This window comes from Lepidochelys olivacea (genome assembly GCF_965140295.1).
Source record: "Lepidochelys olivacea isolate rLepOli2 genome assembly, chromosome: 2".
NCBI classification, from domain to species: domain Eukaryota; kingdom Metazoa; phylum Chordata; order Testudines; family Cheloniidae; genus Lepidochelys; species Lepidochelys olivacea.
Genome location: NC_140412.1, coordinates 199,486,488 through 199,504,163, shown reverse-complemented (window position 1 = coordinate 199,504,163; position 17,676 = coordinate 199,486,488). Strand labels below are relative to the sequence as shown.

General features: G+C 41.6%; 1 protein-coding gene across 3 annotated transcripts in view; it reads right to left on the bottom strand.

The window, feature by feature from the left end:
• The window catches only part of TOP2B (DNA topoisomerase II beta), a 129,555-nt gene extending 112,339 nt beyond the window's left edge, over positions 1 to 17,216 (bottom strand). For 2 of the 3 annotated variants that reach the window (XM_084618113.1, XM_084618114.1), the window contains exon 1: positions 16,520 to 17,216. In XM_084618113.1, the coding sequence (XP_084474239.1) occupies positions 16,520 to 16,570 (51 nt within the window). In that variant the 5' untranslated portion in view covers positions 16,571 to 17,216. The remainder of the gene's footprint in view (positions 1 to 16,519) is intronic. The other variant, XM_084618115.1, reaches the window with a different exon arrangement.
• Between the last annotated feature and the right edge of the window lie 460 nt (positions 17,217 to 17,676).

Here is a 17,676-nt window from a genome sequence, read left to right as displayed (position 1 = left end):
GCAGGGGGGTTGGATGGGTCAGAGGTTCTGAGGGGGGCAGTGAGGGGCAGGAAGGGGGAAGGGGCCAATAGGGGACGGGGGGCCAGGCTGTTTGGGGAGGCACAGCCTTCCCTACCCAGCCCTCCAAACAGTTTCAGAACTCCAATGTGGCCCTCAGGCCAAAAACTTTGCCCACCCTTGGACTACCGAGACTGTATCCTACCTCTTTAATATACAAGTTTAACCTCAAACCTTCTTGAAAAAAAATATTCACACTGTTTCCTGCTCTTAAGTGAAAACTGTATTAATTTTACAGAATCATAGGACTGGAAGGGACCTCGAGAGGTCATCTAGTCCAGTCTCTTGCACTCATGGCAGGACTAAGTATTATCTGGACCATCTCTGACAAGATATCTGAGGAGCAGTTGCAAATGTAGCTGCCTCTATGAACGGTCAGTTTTATAAACCAATGAATGGGTTATGCACATTATTCTAAACAACCACATAACTCTTAGTCTTCTTTGACCTGCCTCCCCAGGTTTTCCTTGTATTGATTTCCTATGTCATATCTTTATTTAGTCCAATCTTGCAAAATGATCCACATAGATGTGCCCTTTTAGCCACAGCAGAGTCCCTCTGAAGTCCATTATTACAGGGTCCTATTGTCACCCCCAGAGATTACCTTAAAGGATCAGGACCTTAGACTATTAACTCTTTGGGGATGGGATCATGGTTGCTGTATAGGGACTAGCATGTTTTGGGGAGTTACACAACAAAAAAGGAAAATGATATAATTAGGTGTGATCTTTATCATACAGAAGCCAAAGTCTATACAGAGTACATTATATTTTTGTAACATTATATTGAAATAGATTTTGTTCAAAGACAAAGAAAGCAAATCACAAATTCTGCCCAGGCATCCTTGATAAAGACTTTGCTTGGTGAAAATACTGGATTAATCCACTTAACTCCATTTCAAATGAGAGGAAAGCTATACCCAATGATTGCTGATTCTATGTTAAGTTATTAATACAGTGTAGTGAGACTGATGCTGTATTTGATTTATTGGATTTCCAAAACAAACAATACACTTGGCAATATTATTAATTTAAAAGTCTGGATACAGGGAATATCCTAATTTTTATGTGCATATATTAGACACTGTGCTGCTACCTAAACGTTTTAACAAATACAGATTTAATAGTCTCATCACTGCACATACTGGTGGAATAGTTTGATGGCAGTATGATAAGCATTCTTTAACTAGAGAGCTTTGAACCACTCTTAAAGGAAAGAGAAGGGGTAAAGACCAATATGAATATTCAAAACTTAAACCTCATAACTACGTAGCTTTGTAAGATCCATGATCTCTGATACGGAGAAAGAAGGAGAAATGGCATGGAGTCGAATTGGATTAGGTAGATAAATTTCATATTTTCCAGAACTGAATTATTTGTGAGAATTCCATACAGTAATACAAGGAATTGGGATAAATGTCACTAAAAAGGAATGAGAGGAAGGAGAAATAACTGGAATGCTAATAACTTTGAGCTCTCAGATGGTGCCCCATTAAATTTGTGGTGTCACTGACAAAAGTGCCCTGCTGAGTAGAGATGAGTCAGACCACAGTTTCCTGAACTTGAATTTGTACAGCTTCCTCTGATAAGATGAGGTCTGCACTAGGCCAAATCAGGTGTCAAGGAAGCATACTGTTGCAGGCACCTGAAGTATGACAACATTTGGAATGGTCTTTTTTAGGGCAGTTACACAAAGAGTGAGCAATAACTTCCCTTTTCACTGAATAGGCCCTCTCCACTGAGGTATTACCCTGACCTGAGTACGTGATAAAAGGCCTGGAAACTTGAGCCACAAATACTGCCATAGAGATATTCAAAGTGCTAAAACCCTTGCAATCAAATCTGAGATACCAAGTGAGGCTTGCAGAGTGTAGTTACAGAATGATGTTCACATGTCATCTTTGGCCTGTTTTTTCCTTGCTCCTCCAGCATTGGTTCAATGGGTTGTACACTGCCTACTAATTTTAAAACACAATTTTTATATCTCAAAAGGAGATGTTTCTGGACAAACCATTTATCTTCTCTGTCTCTCAGAAGATGCAAACATAAGGGATGTTGGTGATAGGTGCGTAAAAGAATGCACAAAACCTGTTGAGGCACTTGGTAAAGCTTATCAGACTTTGATACAGAAGGCAGAAGTACCATACAGTTATCCCTGACTGCCTCAAGAAGGCATTAATTCACATGTAAAGTAATGAGCCTTCTGAGCTGCCAGAGTCCCAAAATTCAGAGCAATGACTCTCAACCTTTCCAGACTACTGTACCCCTTTCGGGAGTCTGATTTACCTTGTGTACCCCCAAGTTTCATCTCACTTAAAATCTACTTGCTTACAAAAATCAGACAAAAAATACAAAAGTGATACAGCACGCTATTACTGAAAAATTGCTTACTTTCTCATTTTTACCATACAATTTTAAAATAAATCAACTGGAACGAATATTGTACTTACATTTCAGTGTATAGTATATAGAGCAGTATAAACAAGCCATTGTCTGTATGAGATTTTAGTTTGTACTGACTTTGCTTATGCTTTTTATGTAGCCTGTTGTAAATCTAGGCAAATAACTAGATGACCTGATATACCTCCCGGAAGATCTCTGCATACCCCTGGTTCAGAGCATCTGCCATTAGAGGGACATGTAGAAGAAACCACCACATTCTCAGCCTAGCTTAATATTTCATCAGCTATCTTGGTCTGCATAGTATCACCTCCCATATCCTACCTGTGATGTTACCCTTCAGATTTAGACAGATCCTATGAAGGAACACGTGTTTCAGCTGCTGAAGGAAGGAGGCAAGAGACTTCTAAGGATCATGATTCTGCAAGAGGCTGGAAGAGTAGCCTGGACTGCAGACTTGGCCTTCCTCCTGTGGTCTGAATAATACCTGACATAAGGGCTTGTCAGTGAGGCCAAATTCATTTAATAGCAACCAGAAGGAGGGTGCTGGATGAAGTCACCACATGAGATTTTAAAGTCTCCTAACCAAGGCAAGAAATGGAACAGATCGTATCACAGCTCGGGTTAGTTTATTCCAGGAGGTGCCCAGGTGAACCTCTAAATATATCCCAGACGATACCTAAGTCAATTCAAACAACTCCTGGAAAAGCAGCATCAACAGAGGGAACATGAGAAGAAAGACTGATCAGATCCAATCAATGGATATGCAGTATCCCCTGGTACCAAAGGATCCAATCTCTTCTCTTTAGCAGACAGAGACAAAAATCCAGAAAATTGGTAGCACAGCAAGGACTAGATACACCCTTTGTTCTGGGGGAGACTGAACCATGATTTCTGAGCCGCTCCTTTGATATATGTCTGTACAAGTGTTTCTTTGGAGATCAAGATTCCTTTGGCACCAACTAGATCACAGAGCTCCTTTTCCTCTTGCCCACATACTTGAAGGTAGGGGACAGAGGACTCAGGCCATCTGGAAATTCAGGTTTAACTCTACTGCCGGCATGGCACTAGTGGCAGAGCAAGGGTCAACAGATACCTTTAAGGCCAAGAACACCCCGTGCACTAAGATGCTGACAGTAACAGCAGAAGCAGACATGCAGACAGCATAGACTCAGCAGTAGCATTCACCAACAATGCCTTTGTTGCATTACATGCCAATGTTACCATCATTGATCCTTTGCTGTGGTTCCAGAGGATGGTGCTGGTCCCAGCAGACTCCAAGTCTGCTTCCAGAGGAGGACCTTAGCCCTGAACAATTCCCAGACCTTTAGCCTCATCCAGGCCTGGTCTACATTATATGGAGTTTTAGTGTCACAAAAAACTCTCTTTCTGGCAGCACAGGCATCTACACAATTTTGAGTCCTAGCAACAATGCCCTCAGCTTTCTTTCAGTGGCAAAATTTTACCAGTCCCCCAAGCAAATTAAGCCCTCTATCAAAATGCTGGTGTGGATGTAGAAGTACCTATACAGATATAAGCAGTCCTCCAGCAACGAGCCCACAATGCAGCTGTTCCTACAGCCATGACCTCTATGGTCCAGTTTTTCTAACTTGCTGCACAGGAGTCAGTGACCAGCAGTCCTGTAGAGGCATGGCTCCAGTTCACCCTTGTCCTGCTGCATGGACACCTCTCCTGGATTTCTCAGGACATGCAGGGAGAAACATGTGTGGGCACAAACTCCCACAATTTTCTGGGAGGAATGATGGCATCTCATAAATACAATACAAAAATATCCCACAGCTGGAGACTAACAGCTGGGGCCTTTGGCAGCCAGGGAGTGGTGAGAAGTTGTTGGGGATTGTAGTAAAAAGTACACCTCCACCCAGATATAATGCTGTCCTCGGGAGCCAAAAAATCTTACTGTGTTATAGGTGAAACCGTGTTATATCGAACTTGCGTTGATCCACCGGAGCGCGCAGCCCCGCTCCCCCAGAGCGCTGCTTTACCGTGTTATATCCGAATTCGTGTTATATCGGGTCACATTATATCGGGGTAGAGGTGTATATTATTTGGACTTTTACAAAAAGTAATCAGCAGTGAAATAGTTTATTCATATTGCCAATGAAATTGATCCAAACGCAAAATTTACAACAACTCATGGAAATGAATAGGGAAGTTCAACCTCTAAGAGCTATTGTTTCAGGCTATGCGCATGCTCAGGAAGACAACAACGCATCAGTTCAGGTTTTCAAGTTTTCTTCTAACTGTAGAGGTTACACTTCTTTTTTAAAAAATTAAAGCTTAGATTCCACAGCACAGTTCTGCAGGAAAAGTGAATTCTGCAACAAATTCCAAGACCTCAGAACTCAAGGCCATGCCTGAACCAGATACTCTTCCCTCTCACAGCTAAGTTTACAGATATTTTCACCTTTCTAAACACTGGCGTGGATATTAGCTTATCCATAGGCTACCATAAGAAGTTTTATGAATTCTGCATGGGAGTATGTACAGTTTGCCATACTTTTACGCGGAAAAAACATCAGTTACAGGCTCCTAAAAATATAAAACTAGGCTCATGCATCAGTTTTTAAAGGGAGGTGAAAATGTTGAAAGCTTCAGGCTTACGAGAAAAAAAAATGCACGTTTGAGTGTAAGTGAAACACACTGGTCCAGATTCTCATCTGGTGTGAAGTGGCATGGCTCCACTGAATTCACTGATTTACACGAGGTGAGGATCTGGATCACTTAAAAAAAAAAAACACCCTAAAGATATATTTTGTGCTGAGCTGTGCCTCAGAAGGAAGATCTCCTCCACCTAGAATCAGGACTCTTATGGTTTCTTTATGCTGCCACAGCAGCATCAAAGGGCCATGTTGGGAAGGAGATTATCCAAACAGATTCCATCCTTTACTCCCCTAATAAAAAATAAGAGGAGAATGGCAAAAGAGGGTCCATGCAAAATTTCTGGCTTTTCCCCTGCAAATTTTACAAAAGTACAAAAATCAGGCTTTTAATAGGAACAGCCTTATAATCCTAACTATGGAATTGCTGCTTGTACTTTAGGATTGGTATAGTTTTATGCTTGCTGAGTAGTGACTTTATAATAGAGTACAATTGCTAAACACACATTTATATTATAGTGTATTTTAACAGTTCTTTTGCAGAACAGCACTGTAAGGCTTGTATGATATAGCCCTATAAAAGAATTCGGTATATGATTAATTACAGCCATTACAATAGATTAAGATTCTAGGTGGCAAACAAACAGCAGCAGTATATTTCACTTAATACTATGGACCAGATAACAACCAGAAATTAATGAGACAAGTGTCATTTTCATGTTTTTTCACATGGAACAGTTAGAAATTTAAAAGCAATCATAGTCTCAGACCTCTTCCTTTGAGAGAGCAAAATCATAGGATATTATATGCCTTAACACTTTCATCTTAAGTGACTATGCTAACACAACTATTTTTTTAATCAACAAAATATTTTAGAACTATTAAAAGTTTGTCTTCATGTTACAGATTAAAATAGCACACTAATTTATTTTTAACAGTTTGAATCTTGTTGCACAGCTAATGATATTTTGTTGACACTTTACAGATAATGAATTTTTCACAAATCCAATAAATTTGATTAAAATCTCTGACCCCAATCCTGCAGAGAACTCCATGAAGAGGATCACAGGAGTTTCAAATAGATTCATAGCAACCTAGAGAAACAGAAGGATGAGAGAAAAATCAAAGCCTTTCATATCAGGAAGAACCCTTAACCATGGGTATTTGAAATCCATGGCTGTTCTCTACATCCTCCTCTACCATCATTCCCACAGAAGTTAATGGGAAAGTCTTCTGGACATGGCTCATTATGTGTACTGCTGCTTTAAAAAGGGAGTCCCACCAGAACTTTAAACCTGCCTGTTGATTCAAGATGGAGCATCATGTTTCAGTAGGCAAGTATAAGAATTGTTTTCCCAATGACATAAATGATTACTTTGACAAAAATCTACTTTTCAAGAGAAATTTAAACAGAGTGCAATGCAATTTGTTTTAACTTCCAACAAAGTTTCTGAATTCTACTTTTTAAATTGTTCAGCATAAATATGTGCAATACTTTCATGCTCTGATTACCTCCTGTTCTCTTGTCCATTCGTGAAACCTCTCAGCTAGCAAGAGGAGAAACCTACATTTTATTCTGACACTGAAAGTTTTGCAACATGTTATAGGTTATAATTCAGTGTTCTGGATGAGGACAGCCACAAGCTGACTGTTACACTTTTCTGCCTAGTTCCCCTCTCCCACATATATTGGGTCATCTTTTCTTCCCTGCAAAGCCCAGAAGTCTTCCCTCATCACAGCTACCTCTTTGTTCTTCACGTACCTACTCAAACAAATTTGGAAATCTAACAGCCACCCTCCCATCCAACTTTGTTTGGAAATGGGAATGGGTGTTGCTGAGCTCTTTCTCCCAAGGTGTAAGCTCGTCCATTCTTATAGCTACTTATTGACTGAAAATATCAGCTGATACTCTGAGCAATTACTAGCGCTAGTACCTATATGAACAAAAGCAGATGGACAATTCAATTGCAGTATGCAGAGACTATTCTGTAAATTAAAGAGACCCTGCTCCCTAGAAAGCCAAGAATACCCAATTTTATTAGATAAGGGACAGCGAGGTGAGAAGATGAGACCTATTAACTTCTAAAATCTTGAGGAAGATGGTCAACAGAAACAATGAGTTTAGTTCACTAACTGGAAGTACTACTTTTGCTTAATAAATCAGTTTTAAATGCAAAACATGTTTTGGTAAACATACTTTTTTCTTACTTCATACATTAAAGATAGTATTCTTTAACTAAAAAATTCTAGGATGCTGTTTTTGTGCATTTAATTGAATTCCAATTTCCATCCAAATGCAGCTTGATACAAATCATGAGTATTACATCATTGAAGCTATAAGAAATGTATCATTTGCCATTTTCTAATATGATAGAAAATGTAAAAATTAAGAATTTCAATAAGTGTACGTTAAACCATATAATTGCTTAAATGTACAGACAATGTATCCCCCTGGTTAGCAAAAAGTACAGAATTTAACATAAAGGCTGTATTTAGTTGCCAGTCAACATGTTTTAATGGTTTCCAACTAATGAGAATCAAACTCTGTCTAGGCAAATAACTAAAAAAGAAATGCAAAACGAGATTAGAATCAAGTATTTAAATCAATCCATCATGGTACAAACAGAAAAGTGAACACAAGGAAACAATGAAATCATAGGTTTCAGAGTAACAGCCGTGTTAGTCTGTATTCGCAAAAAGAAAAGGAGTACTTGTGGCACCTTAGAGACTAACCAATTTATCTGAGCATAAGCTTTCGTGAGCTACAGCTCACTTCATCGAATGCATACTGTGGCATCCGATGAAGTGGTCACAGCATGCATCCGATGAAGTGAGCTGTAGCTCACAAAAGCTTATGCTCAAATAAATTGGTTAGTCTCTAAGGTGCCACAAGTACTCCTTTTCTTTTAATGAAATCATACTGGTCACCAGAATAGCAGTGGTCACAGCACAACAGCCACCTAACCATTGTCTTTTTAGTAGACACTGCAGAGAAGAATTTTAAGGAGGGGCTTGAAGGAGAACAAAATGGCTTGGAACAAGAGTGTTCTAGGCTAGGGGTTATGAACCAGGGGTACATGTACCTCTGGGGGTTCACCAAGATCTTTTAGGGGGTACATCAAGTCATCTGGATATTTGCCTACTTTTACAACAGGCTACATAAAAAACACGAGCAAAGTCAGTACAAACTAAAATTTCATACAGACAAAATGAGAAAGCAAGCAATTTTTAAGTAATAGTATGCTATGACATTTTTGTATTTTTATGTCTGATTTTGTAAGCAAGTAGTTTTTAGGCGAGGTGAAACTTTGGAGCAAGACAAGTTAGACTCCTGACAGGGGTACAGTTGTCTGGAAAGGTTGAGAACCGCTGTTCTAGGCCTGGCCTCAGCTGGCCAAGAAGTAAGGTGAAAACAGGCTTAATGCAGATGGGGAGTGGAAGAAACATGAAGATGCTGATCTTCAGTCCCCATCCTCACAGGCCCAGGATAGGAGGAATCTGGAGGATTCAGCAGGGGTCACCGTAGCTCCTCCTCCACTTGCTCTGCTCTTGAACACAAGAAGTGTTAGTGGATGTCTGCCTACAAACCTGATAGTAAGAAAAGAAGCAACGGCATTACATAGGCCTGGTTCACGTATTAAAAGGGGGTTTTTTTGGTGTCATATAGGATAAGCTTTTTTAAAAAAGCATAACTTTAAATTATTCAGAAGTTAATGGTATTGGACATACATACTTAGAAAGTGTTCCTACTTGCTTTTGATAATCAGAATTTTTCCAAGGTTGATTTAAAGGCTTCTCATCCATTGTATATATTACAACAGCACCCAAAAGTCCCAATCAATCAGATCAGAACCCTCTTATTTCAGGCATTATACAAATGTGAAGGATGGTCCCTGCCCAATGAGTTTACAAAGCAAATAAACAAGGCCAACGCAGAATGAATAATTAAGGCAGGCAATGGGTTTTTTACCCACGAAAGCTTATGCACAAATAAATCTGTTAGTCTTTAAGGTGCCACTGGACTCCTCATTGTTTTTGAGGATACAGAGTAACACAGCTACCCCCTGATATAAAAGGCAGGCAAGTGTCATGTACTTTCTACAATTAGCCATATATAGGGCCCTACCAAATTCACAATCCATTTTGGTCAATTTCAGAGTCATAGGATTTTAAAATCATAAATTTCATGATTTCAAAGCTATTTAAATCTAAAATTTCACAGTGTTGTAATTGTATTGGTCCTGACCCAAAAAGGAATTGTGGGGGTGTTGTGGTACTACTACCCTTACTTCTGCGCTGCTGCTCGTGTTGGCGCTGCCTTCAGAGCTGAGCTGCTGGAGAGTGGCAGCTGCGGGCCAGGAATCCAGCTCTGAAGGCAGAGCCACCACTAGCAGCAGCCCAAAAGTAAGGATGGCATAGTACGATAGTTGCAAAAAGAAAAGGAGTACTTGTGGCACTTTAGAGACTAACCAATTTATTTGAGCATAAGCTTTTGTGAGCTACAGCTCACTTCATCAGATGCATTCGGATGCTGTAGCTCACGAAAGCTTATGCTCAAATAAATTGGTTAGTCTCTAAGGTGCCACAAGTACTCCTTTTCTTTTTGCAAATACAGACTAACACGGCTGCTACTCTGAAACCTGATAGTATGATATTGCCACTCTTACTTCTGTGCTGCTGCCTGCAGACCTGGGCCCTCAGTCAGCAACGCCACTGTCCAGCCACCCAGCTCTGAAGGCAGCAGCACAGAAGTAAGAGGGCATGGTATGCTATTGCCACCCTTCTCCGCTGCTGCTGACAGGATGCTCCCTTCAGAGCTGGGTGCCCAGCCAACAGCCGCCGCTCTCCAGCTTCCCAACTCTGAAGCCAGCACAGAAGTAAGAGTGGCAATACCATGACCGCCACCTAAAATAACCTTGTGACCCCATTGCAACTCCCTTTTGGGTCAGGACCCCCAATTTGAAAAACACTTGTCTCCCCATGAAAATTGTACAGTATAGTGTAAAAGCACATAAGAGACCAGATTTCATCGTGGGAGACCAGATTTCACAATCCATGACGCGTTTTTCATGGCCATGAATTTGGTAGAGTCATATACAAAATGGAACAAAAAGGTCAAGAAAGACTAGTTAAATATACATTTCTCAAGCAAGTTTCAGAGAATTATGGAGATTACTGGACATTGTTTCAAAGAGCTACTTGTCTTTCTCCTGCTATAGCAGAGCAGCAGACTTGTTTAAACAATCAAAACTGAAAGCTATCCCTTCATTTTCAATGTAATCAACTAAAAAGGGTCTGATTCAGTCTGTTTATTCCATTTACTTTTAAATGGACTGATTAAATGAGGGGAAGACAAGCTCCCTCTAATGGAGACTGTCAAGTCTAACTAAAGACAGTTCATGCTCCAATGTTTGATTCCAAATAACTGATCCCCACTCATTATACACATGCCAACTTTCACACAAGAAATAAATCAACTTCAAGCCTGTCCTTTAAAACTGCTGAGAGAAACATATGGCTTAAAATTCAGTTTTACTATAACAATATTTTCCTATCTTTTCACCTAGCCAAACAAACACACATTTGATTAGGCACAAACTATGCTATAATCTGTCATGTTCATTTGTCTATACGTCAAGAAATCCTCAGATACAGAGTCAGAACATTTTAGTATTCATCAATATGATTCGCTTAACTAGAAACAGCAGTGATACTAGGCAAGTATTTCATTTTACACTAGCATTTTCCAAGATGTGGAGCATGCCTCTTTAGGGGGATGAGAAGGAACAGGGGAGGTAGGAAGAGACCCGAGTTATTTTCCAGAGTCTCAGCTTTAAGAAGTCTCAAGCTTTATGGTTATGAAGAAACACTCAGGTAATATTTTCAAGGTTAAATGATGCAGACAACCATTAACAACAGCTCCAATAGAAATGACCATTTATTTCGATAAGTACTAACTCTCATGCTATGTTACTTCAAATGTTACTTAACTATTTCACTGTCCCAAGGCACGTAAGATAGGACCAGTAGCATTATGAACAGCTACGCAATCTGAGTGACGTATCATTTTGGGTAGGTAACAGAAAGCAAGGTTGAAGGTGAATGTGACCAGTTTCTTTTTCCTGAAGTGGGAAGGTGGGCTTCAGGTTTCAAAAGCATGGGAAATTCTGTAGTAATCCAGAAGTGACCATCCTTAGTTTTAGACAGTTTTGTTATAAATTGATACTTTGAGATTAATGCCTAATATCCTCCCTAAAAAGCTAACTCTTTAACATGATCCTTTGAAGTCTGTTCCAAATCATGTACTAATTGTTTGCTTTACATAAAATCTAACAGTCATATCTGACACCAACTTTGGGGGAGGGCTTTTTGTGTGTCTGTCTCTCCTCCACCCCTCCCCCCTTACTGAAGTGCCATTTGAAAAATGGTTTGATTTGGAAATCAGACACAGAATTAATCACTGACATTTTTTAAGAATGTAGAAGTCAAACAATATAACAAAAAGTTTAGTGTTACACAAGTGACATGCTTCAGACTAATTTTATCCATAAGGACTCCTAACTGAAGTAATGCCAAGCAACAAGTAGAACAAAAACATTGATTTTTGAGGGAAGTTTCATGATTGCTACCCTCCTAATATTAGTTTGTAAAAATATAATCATCATCCCAGGTCATGAATCCCCACCTCAAAAAAAAAAAAAAATTTGCTTGTTTCCCTGCCAGTTAATAAAAATGTATATTTATCAACTAATCCTGGTTATTCAAACATATCGAAGTAAAGCCAAGAAATTATCTTGGAAAATGTTAATATTGTCACCACACCAAAAAGGTAGCTTAATACATGAGATGATCAGATTCTAGTCAAAAGTGATGAGACTTATCACAGAACCATAGAAATGTAGAGCTGGAAGTAACCTCAAGAAGTCATCAAGTCCACTGTGGCAGAACCAAGTAAACCTAGATCATCTCTGATGGGTGTTTGTCCAACCAGTTTTTAAAAGCTTCCAACGATGGGCACTCCATGACCTCCCATGGAACTTAGGCTTTTGTTTTACTGGATCTTAGATGGCCAGAGGGAAAAAGTCCACTTTGGTATCCTGCTTTTGGCAGTGGCCATTACTACATGCCTTATCACAGGATGTTCTCACTTTCACAGACCCATGGACCTCCTGCCTTTCCATTTGCAATTGTGGAGAACTCCTTCCCCAATTCCATTCACTATCACAAAATATCTATGGCAACTACAGCTGTAAAGTATCTAATACCCACTGCCAACAAGACAACAATCAAAAGCTCTCTTTTAATCCTGTTGTGTATTATAATATTTTGTAGATTTAGTATGTCAATCAAATATGTTTCAGACAAGTCCTATTTCTGCAGAGAACAAGTACAAGACAGTACCAGTTCCTTCACAATTAAAGGCAATGGGCCTCTCTAATTTGTGACCATTTCTAGGAGTGAGAAGGTTGTTCACTATTCATTTTTTTTCAATCACTGGGTTTTTGGCTGGAGATTACCAATAAGAGTGGAATGAATACCAACTCTGGTGGTGGCTTGATGTACGCAGCTCTCCACTATAAACTTATAGTGAGGACCTGTCTACGTGCAAATGTAATTTAAAGTGTAAATTTAAACAGATTTATTTAAACTGGTGCTAAACTTGGGGTCATACATTTTGGTTTAAACCAGGCTTTTTCCTGTTTATGTTAAATCGACTAGGACAAGATTTAACTAAACAGAAATAAGCCAAACTGAAACAAGTGTCACCAAAACAATTTAGTCCAATGCAAGGCCTAAGACGAAACTAATTTCAAACCACCATAAAATGATAAACTTCTCAGGACTGGTCTCCATTGTGGGGAGATCGACGCTGCTGCAATCGATGCAGCAGGGATTGATTTAGAGGATCTAGTGAAGACCTGCTACATCGATGGCAGAACGCTCGCTGGTCGACCCTGGCACTCCAACTCTCCAAGAAGAGTAAGGGAAGTCGACCGGAGAGCGTCTCCAGTCAACTCAGCGCAATGAAGACACTGGGGTACGTCGACTCCAGCTACATAATTCACGTAGCTAAACTAGTGTAATTTAGGTCGACTAACCCCAGTTGGAAGGGCAAACAAAACTGTAAGCTGTACAGTGATCTGAAGAGGATAAAGCAGTGTGAGTTTCAAGTAGATAGGGAAGATTAGGTACTAAAATACAAACCTTTTACTCAGAGAAAGACAACTATATCAATTGTGCGTGAGGAAATGGGGACGAGATTATAACTAACCTGCTGATTAAAAAGAACTTCCTCCTTATATACCTTTCAGGTACCTACCCACTACAGTTGCCACTAGAAAGGTGTGGTTTTCAGAGATGAGTTGTCTATTTTCAATGATTTGAAGCACAAAACAGGGAGGACCACAGCCTTAAATTGTTCACTGAACTCAGTTAAAACTTCATAACTGTTATATCCTTATCCTGACATAAGAGGAACAAAGATTCATACATTTTGAAATGTAGGATTTAAAACAGGAGAAAAAACAAAGGGTCCCGCAGGCGGTAGTGCCTTCCCCTCTTTAGATTTAAAAAGAAGATTTTTTTTTAAAGTAAAAATTGAAAAAAGAAATTGTTCTGTTGCAAAATGAATTGTCAAGTTCACCCAAGCTACTTAAGTCTTCTCTCATAAGGAAGGTTCTTCAGTCCTCTGATCATCCTAGTAGCCCTTCTCTGCACTTTTTCCAGTTTGAATTCATTTAAAATTTCTTAAACATAGGAAATCAGAACTGCACACAGTATTCCAGATGAGGTCTCATCAGTGCCTTGTACCACGGTAGTAACACTTCCCTCTCTCAACTAACGTATTTTAAGATTGAATTAGCTTTTTTCATTGCCACATTATTCTGGCAGCTCATAGTCATCTTGTGATTGACCAATACACCCAGGTCCTCCTCCGTCATTTCCAACTGGTAAATCCCCAGTTTATAGCAAAAACTCTTCTTGTTAGTCCCTAACAGCATGAACTCGCACTTTGCAATATTAAATTTCATCCCATTTCCATTACTCCAGTCTTCATGGACATCCAAATCTTCATGTACGATATTCCAATCCTCCTCCGTATTGACGGATCCTTGAGAAACTCCACTAGTAACCTACCTCCAGCTGACAGTTCACCTTTCAGTATGACCCACTGTAGACTCTCCTTTAACCAGTTCCTTACCCACCTTTCAATTTTTGTATTAATCCCCATCTTCTCCAATTTAATAACTGTATCAAATGCTTTACTGAAATCCAGGTAGGCTACATCTACTACATTTCCTTTGTCTCAAAAATTGGTTATTCTCTCATAGAAAGATTAGGTTGGTATGGCACAATTTATCTTTTGTAAAACCATGTTGTATTTTATCTGAATTACCATTTACCTTTCTGTTTTTGATTACTCTTTCAAGATTTGTTCTAAGGTCTTGCAAAACAACCGAGGACAAACTAACAGGTCTGTAGCTTCCCAGATCACCTTTTTTCCCCCTCCTTTCTTAAATATAGGCACTATATTTACAACTGTCTAGTCATAGGATATGACCTCCAAGTTTATGAACTCATTAAAAATCCTTATTAGGCTTCCAATTTCATATGCCAGTTCCTTTAATATTCTTGGATGGAGGTTATCCAAACTCCCTATTGAAGGGGAATATTATTACACTGACAATCCCTAGTAAAACAAACAGAGTGTGCCTGTTCGATGAAGATGCTGCTACTTTACTACTCATTCAACTATGCTGCCTTTTTTTGTTAGCTATATTAAGGAAATTTCCCTACTGTGAACTCTATGCTTAGAAAGACAAATGCAAGTGAATTACTGATAGTCTGTGGGAACTGCGCCCCTTCAGGTCTTCTCTCCTCTGTCCTGGGGCCTTTCCAGAACCAGAGAGACAAACTGTTAACAGGCCAGGAAGGCATTTCTCTCCACCCTCCCTGGATATGAGTCAACAGTGTGCCCTTGTTGCCAAGAAGGCCAATGGCATTTTGGGATGTACAAGTAGGGGCACTGCCAGGAGATCGAGGGACGTGATCGTTCCCCTCTACTAGACATTGGTGAGGTGTTATCTGGAGTACTGTGTCCAGTTTTGGGCCCCACACTACAAGAAGGATGTGGAAAAATTGGAAAGCGTTCAGCAGAGGGCAACAAAAATTATTAGGGGACTGGAACATGTGACTTATGAGGAGAGCCTGAGGGAACTGAGATTGTTTATTCTGCAGAAGAGAGCAGCTATGAATCCCCCCCTCATTCAACTACCTGAAAGGGGGTTCCAAAGAGGATGGATCTAGACTGTTCTCAGTGGTAGCAGATGACAGAACAAGGAGTAATGGTCTCAAGTTGCAGTGGGGGAGGTTTAGGTTGGAGATTAGGAAAAACTTTTTCACTAGGAGGGTGGTGAACACTGGAATGCATTACCTAGGGAGGTGGTGGAATCTCCTTCCTTCGAAGTTTTTAAGATCAGGTTTGACAAAGCCCTGGCTGAGATGATTTAGTTAGGGATTGGTCCTGCTTTGAGCAGGTGGTTGGACTAGATGACCTCCTGAGATCCCTTCCAACCCTGATATTCTACAATTCTATTCCTCACACTGCCAAAAGCTTTTAAACTTCTCAAAAGCATTCACCAGTTCCAGAGTTACTTAATATCACCACAATGCCAAATTTAGTTCTGTTTGCTCATCTTAAAAAGAGAAGCCAAGAACAGGAAGGAAAACTTTCAGAAGGTTGTAAAGTTTAATTCCTGGGTTACATTGTGAAGCATGTAACATCCCAGCTGAACAGTCTCCTCTCCCCTTACTCCTAGGTTATGAGATATGAATACGCCAAAGACTATAGCTAAACTGATTAAAATGAATCTGTCATAAAGCTTAACTTGAAACATTTTAGACAGCTGAGAATGGAGGATGTCAGTTTGGGACTGACGTTCACCAGCATAACACTTTTGTAGCCCTGAAAACATTTCATTCTAACTGAAATCTAGCAGCACAAAATCTAAAGACCATAAAGAGGGTGATGGATGCCCCCTCACTCTGGAGAAAGGTATCTGTAGACATACTCTATCCCTGGCATTCCAACACCCTCCAGGGCACCAATTTACTAATCAAACAACCTGCCCTGAATTCTGGATGAAACACAGCAGCTTACCTCCCACAAACTCCCCCCATAAACACCCCAAACCCACCCAATGCCACCATCTACCTATAGTGACAAACTTGGTACCAATCCCTCTATCGTTGTAACCTTTCCCCTACATTCTCAGCTTCCATCGGAGCACTATCTGCCCTGCTGGAACTTGTCCACACATGGGAGATATTAAGCAACCGCCACATACATAATTCAATGTGCTGACAAGACCTTCATCCCTAAATTCGCAATCTCCCCTCTGGGCCAAGCCTCATAAGGGAACAGTGGGGAAAATAACTTACCACCCAGGTTAGTCCCCCGCTGCCACCGCCACCGCCTCCGGATTTAGCCATTTTCTCCCCGTTGCCTCAATATAAATAAGGAAGAGCTAAAAGGACCGGGGCCGAGACTGGGCTTCACCCCTGACCTCAAACAATACACACACACAGCTGGCTCAGGCTCTTCCAGCCCCTACACACACACACACACACACACACACAGCTGGCTCGGGCTCTTCCCTCCCTTGCGCGCGCGCGCACACACACACACACACACACACACAGCTGGCTCAAGATCCCCCTTGCACGCACACCCACCGCCTTGGCACCAGGCTCCCACTCCCCTCGGTCCCGGCCCGGCGTCTATGCCATGCTGAGGAGCGCAGCCGAGTATTACAAAGTCGCGAATCACCCCCCGCTCTGCGTGCGCGAGGCCAGGCCGCCCCGGCGCGCCGAGCCCGCACAAGGCGCTCGTCCGCCGGCCGCTCTCAAACTCGAGGCTGGGCGGCGGCGGCTCAGGCAGGCCCGGCCTGCGGGTCTCGCTCACACCGAGGCGGCGGGCGGAGGCGGTTGGTCCCTTGGCGGTGGCGCGGCAGCTCCCGCGCCCGCGGCGGCCCCGAGGAACACGGTAAAAACGGGATTAAAGGTCCGTCTCCAGCCCAACCCCCACGCCGAGCCGTCGCTTCCCCGCCCCCAGCGCCGCCGCCGCCGCGCCGAGGCCCAGCTCTCAGACAATAACTGCGCTGCCCCCGTCCGGCATAACCGCTACGGCCGCCGCCGAACACCGCCGGCCCGGCCCCCAGCCAGCCCGCCAATCACAGGTCAGGGGCAGGCACACCGCGCCCACAGCCAGCCAATCAGAAAAAAGAACAAAGCGCCAAGGAAGGCCTAGCGTACGTCACTGCGGGTGGCAACGAGGAAGAAGAATCCCGCCGAACGGGGGCGCTCCAAGGGGGCGCGGAAGCCGCCGTCGTGGGGACGGTCCGTGGTGCTGATGCAAGGATGATGCGGAGCGGGGGATGGGGAGCCAATGAGAAACTAACAATATTGCTGCATTTCATGAAGTAATTAAGGCCTTACTTAAGGTGTCTTAAGTCAGAGCAAAAATGGCAGTTAACGTGTATGTACGCCACTGCCCTTTACTGGCAGTCTCATGTGTGTTGATAGGAGGATAGAGCAGG